Consider the following 15487-nt stretch of genomic DNA (forward strand, 5'->3'; position numbering starts at 1 on the left):
AAAAATCACAAGAAAGTAACAAATAAATACTTACAATATTGCCAAAATTGTTTTGACACTGCACATTTTGTACAAATTCAGTGAAGTGCCGCAGGGACATGACAAAATGCTTAGTGTACAATATAAATAAGATTATTTTATGATAAAAAATTATTTAAATGCATTTGTTTTTATCATCTATCTATAAATTACAGAAACGTCTGTCTGTCTGTCTGTCTGTCTGTCTGTCTGTCTGTCTGTCTGTCTGTCTGTCTGTCTGTGTGTGTGTCTGTTCCTCGCATATCTCTCGAACCGTTAGTCCGATTGATTTCAAACTTGACAGGTGTCTCGCCACGGGCACGAGTAAGTGCAGTGCCAAGTTTGACATTGTTTGGATGAGAAATGCAAAAGATATCGTTAAATATATCATTTTTAAAAGGTTGTGGTTTAAAAATAAACATTCTGACACTAGAGAGTTGTATCGGTCAAAGAAGCCCCGAGAAGGTTGTGGTTTAAAAATAAACATTCTGACAATCTGTCAGCTACACTGTTTACTTCTGAATATTAGCCTAGAGTTTGGTTCCAAAACGTGATAAATCCATTTTGATTAATTTTGAGTAAAAATGTGTTTTCTTTACCAAGAAAGTGGCAAGATGAAAACCACTATTTTCTGTTTCAAACTTTCACATAGCATCTTTAGGTTATAATATCATAAAAAATTCAAATCCAGATTTGGATTTTCAAAGATTTATTATAAAAACTGATTATTTTTCCCCAAAAATGCAATAAATTCATGACACTTTTTTCTTCAAAATGCTATCATATTGAAACTGTTGAAATCAGCCGTCGCTAAGAAATATCTCCTGAACTTTTTTGACGGCGATCAGCTCACAAAAACTGATTTTGCACGGGCACTTTGCACTGCTCCCTGAATCGCGACGTGCTTATTCATTTGTGGATGTTAACTGAATCTATATGTCAGCTATGCTGTTTACTTCTGAATATTATATTTCATTCTGGTGCGCTTAACGTTATCGCTACTGTGTAATAGTAGCCTATGCTATTCACCAACTAAACATATCCTATTCAATGCGTTCACAGTCTCTTTCACGGGCATCATTTGTAGCTGCCTTTTCACAAACTGTTTGCTCAAGCATAGTGTTTTCTCGGAGTTCACTGTGTGCTTTCTACCATGCACAGATAAAAATGTCACTGAACTTTTGCTGTGTAATTGTAACAATGAGCACTCAAACACACCAAACCAACAATTACTAAAAACACACACAAAAACTGATTTTGCACGGGTATTTTGCACTAGTTCATTATAATGTAAAAAGTTTTTAATATTTTATTAAAAAATCTGGGGGACTGAAATATATCCGAATTGCAGGAATACTATCTTTATTCATATGGCATTATACCCTCGACCTGCCAATATACTGTTTACTGACCTGTTGTGCTCAATCAATCCTCTCTGCCATTAGAGCAAGTGTTTGATTTTAATAACCTTCTTGTTTGTGTCTGGTATATCCTAACACTTTGAGGGGAAACAATACAGATTTATCTAAATGTATTTGTAAGGCCAGAAACAGCAGTGAATGCCTCAATATATATAATTATAAAGTTTTAATACTATTAAACTGATTTACATTTGGTAGACACTTAGCAACTTACATTGCATTTCAAGGTACAGCTTTTTTTTTACATTCTTGTCAGTTCTTGCTTTCCCTGGGAATCAAACCATGACTCTGGCATTGCAAGCACCAGCGCTCTACTGTTTGAGCTACAGGAAAGCTTCTTCTTGCATGCACTGTAAAATAAAATAAAAAAGGAGAGGGGGGCATCCTTGCCTGATGACACGATTAATATAAAAAATCATATCAGAAGCGGTGAGGTCTGCTTGCAAACGAAAGAGTTTAGCCACTCACAATTGCACTGTGAAATTTATTTGGAAATGCTGTTGCGTTCTCGTGCAAATATTTTGCATTCCTCATTTGCATTTGCTCGCAAAAATGTTGAGAGAGATTTCTTGAATGTACACTTTTAAAGTTTGTTTTTTGTTTGTTTGTTTTTGCTCTTTTTCTTTCTTCCAGGTTGCTTTAGCTTTTTAAATCCTATTTAATTAGATTGTTACTATGAATACAAATACCGTGAATATAACATTTGTGTGCATCAGAATAAAGGGTCACATGAAAAACATGTAATCTTCAAAAAAAAAAAAAAAACAGTAAGAGAATCAGGCTTTTTAAAAGTCAAGTTAAACTCTTCATTGTTAATGTACAAGTTCATCAACATTTATTATAATTCCACAAGATACAAAGGAATATAGAAGATAAAGATATATAGTAGACATAAATGGATAAAACAAAATACGCAATACATTGTTCTCACAAAAAAAATAAAAAATAATACAATCACTGTTTAATGATTGGCTCATACACTTCATATGTTTAATTTGTCATTTGTTATTGGAGTTAATTTTTTATTATGGTTACATTCACCTAAAAATAATTACCCAACAAATACCAAAACATATTATATGATTTAAATTTGAAAACAAAAATATTATTGATTGATTAAAATATGTTGCTTTGATTCCTAAAATCTCACTTATAAATGTTTAGAGTATATGAATGCGGTTCAGATGTCTGCAGAAGAAATTATTTTTTGGTGCAGATATGCAGGCATGATGTGTATAGCTTGAGGCATCTAAATAAAGTAGAAACCCAAGGCAACAATTTCACCGCCATTGCTTCTCCCTGTAATTCCATAACACTTTCCTGACTTTACATCAACACTCTTAGGGTCACCCAGTGTGACACATTTACAAGACATCAGTGTTTTCTCATCATCATCAAAGACAAATTCCAGACCCCCGAGTTTGTTTTTATCTGAGGTCGGCCACAGCGTTGCTGTGACCATTTTAGCGTTGTCAAGTGTGAATCTTTCTTCTTTGGGTCCTTTTTCGTCTCCAACGTTCATCATGTTGCCACTGCTGAAAATCACTTGGATTGTGTTCAGTGATGTCTAAAAGGCACAAATACATTTCATGTGAAAAACAAAACAAAACTAAAGGAATAAAAAAATAGCATGAAAACAATCTTTACACACCTCGGAGTAAGTAATGTAGATCTCCTTAAAGGTGCTACTGGAAGAGGTTGTGAAGTTGAACTCAGCACCTTCTAGCCCTCCCACAATCGTAGGACGTGCTAAAAAAAAAAAAAAAAAAAAACAGTTTAGAGTTATAGATGTCAGTCATGTTTTAGAGTTATAAGCAGTGGTGGCTGCTGGGTTTTTAAATGAAAGAGGCACACTAAATTGTAGCAGACATGGGATCCTCTCCATAGGATATTTTGTTGTTGTTAAACATAAGTTGATTGGTATATTAGTAATTAACATCTCTCGATGATTGGTTGATATACCAAAGGTAGGCAAGCCTCTGGCATATATTTATTTCTCAACCCTGTATTTCGCTAAAAGTGAAATACAAGATGCTGATGGATTTTTTTATTATTATTATTATTTATTTTTTTACCAACAGAGGCAAAAGTGAATGAATGAAGTGAATGAAGAAAAGTCTCCGGCTATGGATTTTGCTCCCCCCTCTCCTCCTCTATCCCCTCAGACTCAAGGTTAGTACAGTTTTCTGAAATCACTGTCATGATAAATTTACGAGTAATATAAATGATGGTAGAACAGTATAATTTGTTCGACATCACACCTGATTTTAAATACAGTTGTCATTGTCAATCCCAAATAATGGCTGTGTGAACAATTTGGATTAATTAAAAGATAAAACAAACAAAACAAACAAACAAAAAAAAACATATAAATGTGCAAATGACAATTACCTGAGGATGGTATTGGGCTGACAGTGTCGCTGGCTTCACTCACTCCTATTTTACCCACTATCCTGTAGCGGATCAAATACTGCTCTCCAGACACCAATCCAGTCAGAGTAAAGACTTCATCAGCTGTGTCTATGACAAGCCACTTTTCCTCAGCTCCAGAATCTGCTTTTATTTCAGCTTTTACTTGCTTGTACTCAACTCTGTACTGCACTGTTTCTCCAGTTGGGTATTTCTGCAGTTCCAGGTACACAGTTTGGTCCTGGACACTCTTCACTATCGGTGGGGGTGGTTTAGACACAGGCTGGAAGTTTTTGTCTGTCAGCTTCCCTTGTTCATACAGGTAGATGGAGGAGCCTGTATTGGAGGTATCAGAGATGGCAGAAATAATGAAGTGGATTCTCTTGTCACTTTTATTGGCCTCTGAAAAACCTCTGAAGCGGGATAAGTTCTTTCTCATCTTCGGTATGACATTAGGATCAGTGAACCATGGGACAGATATGTCAGCCTTCTCAAGTGACATGGTCCCATCAAGCTCTTTAAACTTGTCAGATTTCAAAAAAGCCTTCAGAGCTAAAAGATACTTGTCTTTATTCTTCAGAGATGTGAAGGTCAAGGACACCACAACAGCAATATCAGGATCAAGGAGGATGGTGTTGAGACCAACGGAGTCTTCCATTTCGATCCCCTTCAGTGTCTTGATGTAAGAACTCAAGATGTTAAGTAGAGACTTTGCATCATCTAACCACTTGTTAAGCATGTCAGCGTTAAAAGGGGAGTCATGGTGAATCTTCAGGATGTTTGCCAGGGACTCCTCCTCCGTTCCACCTCCTCGAATAGCAGGCAAGACCCTGCTGACTGCTTTCTGGAGGACCGCCTTGTAAATGCTAAATGATATCTTAAATGAGTGCAGACTCTTTTTGACGTCACTGAAAAAATCGAACAGTTGATTTTCTGACAGGTCGTTTAATGTCCTCTCTACTTTTTCCAGCTGCTCTATTATATCTTCAATGTTGTAAACCAGACTTGTGCTGATTTCTCCCTTCAACTTAGCTGCATCATCATTCAGTAGATGAAGAGGATATAGCCAGACTTTTATTGGAACTGCTCCCTTGGAATTCTCCTTCAGCATAGAGGGGAGATTATTGTACAAATCAAGGGCCTCCATGTATGTGTTGGGGTTTTTCTCAAGATGGAAGTCACCATGAAATGTGCAGGCAATACTCTGAGCTATTTTCTTATCACTGTCTGTCATTTGTACAGCTCCCTCTCCTTTAACTGAAAATGTAGGAATCATCTTGACCATGACATTCAATTCCCCCTCAATCTTCTGTTTGTTGTCATCGTCTGAAAAAGTCAGATCAAACACCATGAAAGCCTGAGCTCCGTACAGTACAGCTGTGACCACATGAGTTGCAGTTTTCTGGTCAAAGACCTGAGGGTAGGTGATCTTGCCCAGCTGAGTCATAGTGAGCTGTTCAAATCTGGTGGTTTCACTATAATTCATTGTTACTCTGGACTGTTGGTTTGAGGATTTAGTATCACGCAGGAACTTGGCAGATCCTCCCACCTCCACCAGCCCTCCCAAGAAACTGGCCTTCAGGGAAGCACTTATATCCATGAAACTGAACTTACTAGAGAGAGTGTCAGAGGTACTGAACTTTAAATCTGTTCGGGGCTGTAGACGGTTGTCCAAATCATTCTTTAATGATTTCTTATCCCACAGAGTAACACCTGAAATGAGAAGTGTATGAAGGATGAATGAAATGATGCCATAAAGAGTCGCATGATGGGCAGGGTAAGATTTGTGGAAGTGTCGGTGGGCCGACGTGTTTTTTGGGCAGATACATCTAATTTTAATTAAAATTTTTCTTAAAGCACCATATAACTCGTACATCGGCGACCCATTTGTTTGTTTTTGTTTTGCTTAATTGGCGGCGCAGCCGCCGCTGGGTTTGTGCCGGTGTAATGCATTGGTCAAAAAAAGTCAGCGTTATTTTTTTCTTTTTTTTATGAAACATGTAGATCAGCAGCCCATTGGTTCTTTTCTTGATTGACAGCTGGTGCACTCACATCTTTAAACACCTCCCTCTCTTGGCTCTGAGCGAGCGTGCAGTGTCAGTGTGTATCTGTCAAAATAGTCAGAGAGATGGAGAAGAAACGCAAGGAATGTGCAGAGAAATAGTGTGAAAAATAGAAACAGGCCCTTCAAGCAGACGCTGTAAAATGTGTCAAATGTTTTCTGCAGCAGCAGGACCTTCATCAGCTCCAGTGGCTGATGATGATAGTGAGGAGGATCAGGAGAGAGATGAGAAAGTGTAGAGTCTGCGGTAAGCAGAACTAATTTCAAAACACTTTATGTCATGAGTGTAGGAACCCATTACCCAGTTATGCATTTATTTCCACCTAGAAGGGCCAAAGTCTTTCCAAAAATCCTGTGAGAAACACTGGTATTGCTTTGCCAATGCAGCTTATAGCTTGTTTTAGGATTCATCACTGTGGATTATAGTCCAATTGTATTAATAAATGTAAATTTTGTACTTATTTCATCTGTTAACTCTCACTCGTTCCTTCTCACTCATTACATGGCATTAGTGGTTATAAGGGCGTGCAAAGATGGGTGGTGTTTATGATCATATGTAGGCCAGTCTGGGCAAAAAAAAAAAAAAAAACCTGTTGCAAGTGACTAAATGACTTATGTTTGTAGGGCAAGAAATTCCCTAAATAACCAGATATGTACAGTTCAGTCTTTCTTTTAGCTGCGCTTATAGTTTTGGCACGATTCTCTCACTCACTGAGTTTTGCAAGCGTTTTTTTAAAGGGAATAGGCATTTTTAAACCTCTTTACCTGATTTTCTCAAATCAATACCCCTCATGCAATGTTTTTGATTCACAATTGCGTGAAAAGGGGAACAACAATCATTCTAAAAAAAAAAAAGTAGGTACACTACCTGGAATGAAGCAATCGCTGCGGCAGTCATAAAGCATACCAGGAAACAGCGATCTTCCTAGGGCTGCCACTTCCATGGGCTTTGATTCCATGCCTGTAGTAATTTTAACATTGAACATAGAGAATATTTATGAATTGTAAGATTTAAAGTAACTTTATCAACAAAAAGTTTGTGACAATGTAGATAACAAGTATCCGAAACAAGCAGGGGCAAGTATTCAACGGTATTGCACTAATGTGATAAAATGTGAAGAATACATTAGGGTGCACTGACTGCAATCATTGTTGGGAGTACAGTGTGCATGAGAGACCAATATCAACATCTCACCTGACTGCTACTCACTAGCAGACCTACTTCCACACGACAAGCTAAAAAATTGTATAGCCTATCCATCTTCTACAACAACATATAAATTTCAAAAATTTGCCAATCATGCTATCTAGTTTATTTAAACGTATGATTTATTTTCACACAAAATCTGTTGCTCCATAAATGTTCAATACAAACCTTCTTTTTTTTTTTTCTGCAATCATACACTATGGGAGAAGTGAAAATCAAATTGGCTTTAGCCCTGTTGTACCCTATATCACTTGAGCCATGATAAGACATTTTTGCGATTTTTTTTTTATATGCTGAGTATTACAATAAAATATATTGAAAAATATTGTGATGTATTACCATTTCAAGGAATTCAAGGAACATTTTGAGGAAAGACCCCTGACATGATTGTAAAGCGCTTTAGGTATGTACAGTAATAAATTTTTTTTTAATAATTTTAATGGTAAAAAGCTGTAAAAATGCAACGGAAAACACATGTTAATTGGTTAACAGTATGTAACCTTACTATATACAGTGAAAAACTTTAATAACTCTCACGGGACATTTTGTCTAATTTTACAGTACAATACTGTAAAATGTAAGGATTTTAGAAGTACACTGTAAAAAAAAGCTGTGGTTGCCAGTACTTTATCGTAAAAAATACGGTAGAAATATTTTAGGTTTTACGGAATTGAACTAAAGTTTACGGTAAAAAGCTGGCAGCTGGTTGCAAGTGCTTTACCGTAAAAAAAAAACAGTGGTAATATTTTAGGTCTTATGGCACTGAACTTAAATTTATGGTTAAAAAAAATAATAATCTGGCAGCTGTGGTTGCCAGTAAATTTACCAATTTACACAAAAATATTGTATTACAAATCAATTTGTCACAAAAGTTGTTATTGAGAATTACCAGAGGTTTAGATGTTGATGTTTTATTGAAAATAATAAAGTTTGAAGTCACTATTATGGAGATTAGTGTTTGCTTTAGTTGGGCTCTTGACCCTTGACTTTCAAACTTTAGATTTTCTCTGTCTGCTTTAACTGTGTGTTTATAAAACACATTCGTTATGGCACGAAAATCAGAGAGAAAATGTGATCAGGTAATGTTTTCTATTTATTGATGTTGACATAATCATCATGTAGTTGCCTGGTTCACTAATCTCATAAATCTTTCATTGAATGAGGAATGTTTAATACATTTCATGTTTATGAGTATAATAGCTCTGTGACCCTACAGTATGCCAGCCAGCAGTGACAAAAATATCACTGAATAACCTTAAAACCACATAGTGTACAAAAACAATTTTGAACTTTTGTATGATTTAGATCAACACAGACATAAAAAATCAGAGTATGAATCTCAACAATGGTGACAATCAACAAAATAATCAGATAAAACTTTGAACACCTTTGCTCGCCGTGACACCTGCTAAAAAAGCCAATTTTCTGAGAGCGTTGTTTCAAATGCCTCTCATTGAGTGTCGATGCCGAGCTTATCTGCGTCCTAAAAAAAATCCGTCAGCGACTTCGGGATCGAGTGGTCACCGCCTGAGGAGCCCACCGTGAGCCGGCTCGACGGGTGCTTTTTGCAAGGGCGCCAGCAGGCCCCCCGCCACAGACCAGTGCCCTGTTTACCAGAAGTTCATGAGGAGCTCACAAAGTCATGCCGCACCCCGTATTTAGCGCGCATGAAATCTTCTACCTCTGCCACGCTCTCGATTATCGACGGCGCCGAGGAGAAGATGTATGATAAGATGCCCCACCTGGAAGTGGCCGTGCACCTTTGCCCGCCCACCTCTGCCCACCCACCTCTAGAGGATAGAGAACCAAGGTGGTCCACCCATCCAAGCCGTGCCGCACTACGTCAGCTCTCGCTAGTCGCACAGGTCTACGCCGCCGCTGGCCAAGCTGTGTCAGCCCTTAAAGGAGAACTCCGAGTAGTCGATTGTCGAGTTCACGCGCGTGATCATAGGTACTAAACCTATGCGCGTGAACTCGACAATCGATTACTGTGGACTTCGACCGAAAACAGGATGTAAATACAGGTATGTGCGCTGGCTGAATAAACATCATTTTTTATATATTTCTTTCACATCTACTGCAGTCAGATTCACCCGCGTTCACTCCGAAGGAATCACTCACATGACCTGTGCACTTGTAATGACACATCAAGGATGTTAAGAGGCTAAAAGCAGGTTTAAAACTTGCCCCATTGAAGTCAACAGGGTGCAAATTTTAAAACGAGGATAACACGGTGTAGGCAACACCGATTTTTGTCGTTGTTCTCTGTACTGACAGCACTCCAAATGTACAAAAAAATTAGCTCAATGTTAAAATTGACCGGAGTTCTCCTTTAACACCATGGCCATTCTTCAAGTGTATCAGGCCAGGCTCCTCCGTGCAATGGACGAGGCTGGACCGGATCCAAAGGCTTTTGGGGACCTGTGCAGCACTACGGATCTAGCTCTGCAAGCCACCAAGTCAACCGCCCAAGCTATCGGCTGGGGGATGGCTAGCCTTATCGTTGGAGCGCCATCTTTGGCTGAACCTGACTGAAATCAAGGACATGGACAGGACGGCCTTCCTGGACGCGCCTATCTCCAACACCAGCCTCTTCGGGCCAGCGGTCAAAGGCTTTTCTGAGCAGTTCATCGAGGCGCAGAAGTCGTCGTAAGCAATGCGACATTTCCTGCCCAAGCATTCATGTTCGGCTTCAGGGCGCCCTAAGAGAACGCCGCCTCCTCAGCCAGCCCCGCTCAGTGGCTAAAGCTCACAGGCGCCAGAGACCAGCTAAGCACTACCCGCACCCGGCTGCCAATTATGCCAATTATGTCTTCTCCATATACACATTTGTAAATGCACCCCCATTGGTAACTTTTAGCTTTGTAGTTGATCAATTTAACCACTTGTAATTCAATTTTAACATTTTAATTGTTGTGATAAGCTTGTAGAATTGAACTAAAACCTTGTGAAAGTGCTGCAGGGTTGCTAATTTCACAATCTCACCATTTTTTTTCTAATCATAGAATACGTAAAGTAGGAGAGAGGCCGCACTATGCATATATACTTTTATTTGCACTATCATATAATCATATATCTAATCATATAGAGCATTGAGAAAACTATTGAGCATACATAAACCGTTAGTTAAAAAATATGCTTAACTTCATTCAACGCTGAAACGCAATAATGTTACCGAAAACAGTTTCTGTGACCCAAGGAGAGTGCGCTAATATTTTTAGCTCCTGACGAGCCACCAGCCTGAGGCTTTGTATTCAATGTTTATTTCGAATTTCATATGATTAAATACCACCAACACACTCCGATCACTCTCATCCACGTTCTAAATGCACACAGCTGGTCATCAGTTACTTACTCACCATTGACTGCATGTCACAGTGTCTGGTTTGTGTTCCTTGGGTGTCCACTAGAGGTCCTCTTCCCGCACGGTGTCCTACACTCTGTTACTACATTTCCCATGATCCTGTCTGTCACTGAGTGTTCATTGTGTTCAGCTGTTTCTCGTCACCTCGTTTAGCACTTGTGTATATATACCCTGCCAGTTTCTGTGTTTGTTATGAAGTCCTTGTTTAATGTCCTCACACTTCTGTTCCTGTTTGCTGCCTGTTCTTGTTTGTGTTTTATGTTCTTGGATTGACTTATTGGATTTTGACCATTTGCCTGAACTGATTGTAAGTACGGATTACCCCAATAAATATCTCACTGCACTTGGATCTACTGTCTCCCTCATGTGTGTCGTGACACTGCATTTATACATTACTCACTCACTCACTCACTCACTCACTCACTCACTCACATGCCCATACTCTGTGTAATTAAGTACAATTTGTAACAGCACATGTACATAGAAGAGATATTATCTTCACATAATACAGTCAAATGTGACACATTTTACTGTACGGTTACACATTTAATAATATATTTTCAAAATGTAAAAGTATTTGTTGCAGTGTGAACTAATGTGTTTGTACTGACCATTAACGTGATTTTAAAATATTGTTTATTGTAGCCTACGGCATGATCTTGTGCATATATGAATTGAAAAGTGACCTTATGTAAAAGTATTGTTGTTAAATACTGTAGATATGGATCCAATCAAAATCCATGTAAAAATAGCTAAAATCTAATAAAAGAAAATGAAGTGTATAGATCCAGACTGCATAAGCTCAGCACCTCACTTCCGTTCTGCAGCTGGATATATTTCAGAAATTTAGGCCCTTGAAAGTTCAATATTTTGTGTCCGTGTATCAATACAATATCCCTAAGCAAATGTTTGCGATATTGATTTCCCACTACCCCTGATACGTCCAGTGTTTTCCAAACCCATTACAATTGTATCTAATTTAGTGTTTAAAAATTCCAATAAAGACAACTAAAAGTATAAATAGTCCCTTCACTGAATGGAGTGACTATATCCATTTATAAATGTCAATCCATCGCCTGTGGCAAACTGATATTTGCATCTGATTAGTCTGATGATATTTCTTGTCTCTAATCAATTTTTACAGTCTAAACAACTGTTGGTGGCTATTCACAGTCACAATTCATGTTTGTATCATTTTAAAGTCATGTCTCACCTGGGATCTATGCGTGTCTTAGGTATGTTCGGAAAAAGAAGTCGCCTGGTAATGTCTTCAGTTGAAGTCTGAAGCCCTCTTGGTTTTTAGTCACATTTATAGTAGCTACTTGTTTTTTTTTTTTTTTTTTTAAGAAATGTTACTTGAACACATTTTTGTTTTGTTTACAATCTATAAACCTGTCAGTCTTACCCACTTCCTCCTGTGTTTTGATTGGTTTCTGTTACAGTTTGTGCCTGTTCCTTGTTTCTTGGTTTGATTGGCATTGCTTGGCCTTAGGGCTTATAGGTCTTTTGGCTCAGTATCATTTCTAAGTTAGTTCCACTGTTAACCCTTACTGTAATTTCTAATTTGCTGCTATTGTAGACTTGTGCAGCCAGTATTAAAATGGAAGTGTGGTGTTCCTATATAGGTCCTTATAGGACCCTCTTGAAAATTAGATGTTGCATCTCAAGAGGCTATCCTTAAATTAAAATTCAAAATTAATACGCAGATTGCGTATTAAATGTATTATTTTGAAACAGCTTCAAGTATATTAAGTGTATTTCAAGATATGCTTAAGATCAATTTTAAGCTATTTGCACTATATTTTAATTTATTAAATTGTGCTAAAATGGAACCACTTCAAGTACATTTAGTGCATTTAAGTGTATTTCTTTACAGTTCATTAAAAATATACTTTTTTTATGTCTTAAACAATATATTTGAAGCTTAATTTTAATGTACTTCAAGAACATTTAAATAGCATTTCTCATTAAAAATGTATTAGCACTACACAGTTCATTATAAAGCAGTTTTATTCAGTATTCAAAATGGTATTTTAAAAGTGCAAAAATTATTAAGTGTTAAGACATACACAGACTTTGAAATCAAGAAAACTTTAATATCTTGTTCTGTACATTGCAAAATAAATACATAAGAGTACATTAAAATAGTACAGCAGCAAATATAATCTCTTGAACAAAATACATTACAAAGATCAGTGAAATGCTATGGCAGAGCTATATTTATAAAAATTGTAGAACATTTCAGTTATACCTGTATTACTGAAAAGTACACTATGAAAATTAAATCACTAAATAAATAAGCATCACAATTCAAAATTACAGAAAAACAATGTGCAGAAGTGAATAATGCATTATTTACAAACTTAGGCCTACAAATAGAAGAGATTGAATGTCACATCTTCATCTTCAAGTGGATGATCACTACTTTGAGTACGACTCATTTTCTGCAACTGAGGGCTTGTGGTTCAGTCACTGTAGTATTTGAAGACTTCAGGATCTGTGAAAGGGAAGAATAATTTATATAAAATGAACCAATGATTAACATTTTTGTATCCATGTTTGAATATACACTCACCTAAAGGATTATTAGGAACACCATACTAATACTGTGTTTGACCCCCTTTCGCCTTCAGAACTGCCTTAATTCTACGTGGCATTGATTCAACAAGGTGCTGAAAGCATTCTTTAGAAATGTTGGCCCATATTGATAGGATAGCATCTTGCAGTTGATGGAGATTTGTGGGATGCACATCCAGGGCACGAAGCTCCCGTTCCACCACATCCCAAATATGCTCTATTGGGTTGAGATCTGGTGACTGTGGGGCCATTTTAGTACAGTGAACTCATTGTCATGTTCAAGAAACCAATTTGAAATGATTCGAGCTTTGTGACATGGTGCATTATCCTGCTGGAAGTAGCCATCAGAGGATGGGTACATGGTGGTCATAAAGGGATGGACATGGTCAGAAACAATGCTCAGGTAGGCCGTGGCATTTAAACGATGCCCAATTGGCACTAAGGGGCCTAAAGTGTGCCAAGAAAACATCCCCCACACCATTAAATCCCCACCACCAGCCTGCACAGTGGTAACAAGGCATGATGGATCCATGTTCTCATTCTGTTTACGCCAAATCCTGACTCTACCATCTGAATTTCTCAACAGAAATCGAGACTCATCAGACCAGGCAACATTTTTCCAGTCTTCAACTGTCCAATTTTGGTGAGCTCGTGCAAATTGTAGCCTCTTTTTCCTATTTGTAGTGGAGATGAGTGGTACCCGGTGGGGTCTTCTGCTGTTGTAGCCCATCCGCCTCAAGGTTGTGCGTGTTGTGGCTTCACAAATGCTTTGCTGCATACCTCGGTTGTAACGAGTGGTTATTTCAGTCAAAGTTGCTCTTCTATCAGCTTGAATCAGTCGGCCCATTCTCCTCTGACCTCTAGCATCAACAAGGCATTTTCGCCCACAGGACTGCCGCATACTGGATGTTTTTCCCTTTTCACACCATTCTTTGTAAACCCTAGAAATGGTTGTGCGTGAAAATCCCAGTAACTGAGCAGATTGTGAAATACTCAGACCGGCCTGTCTGGCTCCAACAACCATGCCACGCTCAAAATTGCTTAAATCACCTTTCTTTCCCATTCTGACATTCAGTTTGGAGTTCAGGAGATTGTCTTGACCAGGACCACACCCCTAAATGCATTGAAGCAACTGCCATGTGATTGGTTGATTAGATAATTGCATTAATGAGAAATTGAACAGGTGTTCCTAATAATCCTTTAGGTGAGTGTATGTATAATAATTTGCATAGAAATGTATTAGAATGCCGTTGACTTCTCAGTTTACCTTTAAAAGCTTTGGCTATCCTCATCAAGCTGGACATGAGTGTCCATTTTTATCCTCTTGTCTGTCGTCACTATACAGCACTCTGAGTTACATTGAAAAGAGAGATTATATATACATAGGCTATATACACACATAAGGCAGGCAAATTATGATGAATGATTTGTTTTCTTTTTTAAGAATGACAGTATGCTGATTAGTACAATGTACTTGGTGGGTAATATACCGGTAATCAAAACACTTCACAGACTCAGCAGTTTCAGCTCGTAAAAAAATAAGCATCCCTTTTGACAATGTAATCTTTGTACTTATTTGTAATTAGAGATATATATTAGAAAGTAATCAAAAAGGCAATAAGGCTGTCAAGCTTGAATAAATATAAACACCAATCAACACACACTACCATAATTGGCTGGTCAGCTCAAGACAAAGTAACTATGTTCATAACATTTTTCAAACTTTTCAAAGATCATTTACATCATGAAGCCAAATTGTTCAGGAAAACAGAAATAAATACACAGCTTCATTTTGTAAATAAAAATAATGTTAATGTAATGTTGTACATGTTATAATGACTAATTCTGTTTTTTGCAGATGCATGATTGGACAAAATTTTATAGTTGTTTTAAGACAGACAAATGTCTCCACATAGATTTTAAAGGGTAACTAAACCCTAAAATAACTTTTTTAGTTAATGATATGTAAGACTGGGGCTTTATTAATGCTGTTCATTGATTCAAGTAATTTTTTTGACATTTGGGTTTAAAGTGTTTTAATTCTACAATATATGGTGAAAAAACATCTGAGTGCTGCCCTCTTCAGGTTGAACAGTGGCTACTGCAGTTGAATTTTCCTATTGGAAGTTGTGCCAATACACAACACGCTTACAGAGAGACGTGTCCCAGATGCATGCCCCCCCTTCGCTGGGCTCTGCCCAATTTTCCAGCATTTTTCAAATATTGCCAGTGGTTGGAGTCAGGCTCTGGCCAGGGGTTTAGTTACCCTTTAAACAGATTTATCAAAGACTTTTGACTTTTCGAGAATAAAGTCGAAACATTTCATGAATAAAGTCGATATTATATTATTATATTATATTATAATATTCTCAAAATGTTTCAACTTTATTCTCGAAATGTTTTGACTTTAATCTCGGATTTTTTAACAG

At 37.5% G+C, this 15487-nt stretch overlaps 1 protein-coding gene across 1 annotated transcript; it reads right to left on the reverse strand.

The window, feature by feature from the left end:
- Positions 1-2253: 2253 nt before the first annotated feature.
- Positions 2254-11718, reverse strand: LOC311289708 (cytolytic toxin-alpha-like). Its single transcript, XM_084407938.1, has 5 exons — positions 11695-11718; positions 6779-6871; positions 3831-5561; positions 3091-3188; positions 2254-3006 (listed from the first exon to the last, which is right to left on the reverse strand). The coding sequence occupies exons 2-5, from the start codon at positions 6867-6869 to the stop codon at positions 2689-2691; spliced, it is 2238 nt and encodes a 745-aa protein (XP_084264064.1). The 5' UTR covers positions 6870-6871; positions 11695-11718; the 3' UTR covers positions 2254-2688.
- Between the last annotated feature and the right edge of the window lie 3769 nt (positions 11719-15487).

The sequence above is a fragment of the Rutilus rutilus genome, assembly GCF_951802725.1.
Source record: "Rutilus rutilus genome assembly, chromosome: 1".
Taxonomy (NCBI): domain Eukaryota; kingdom Metazoa; phylum Chordata; class Actinopteri; order Cypriniformes; family Leuciscidae; genus Rutilus; species Rutilus rutilus.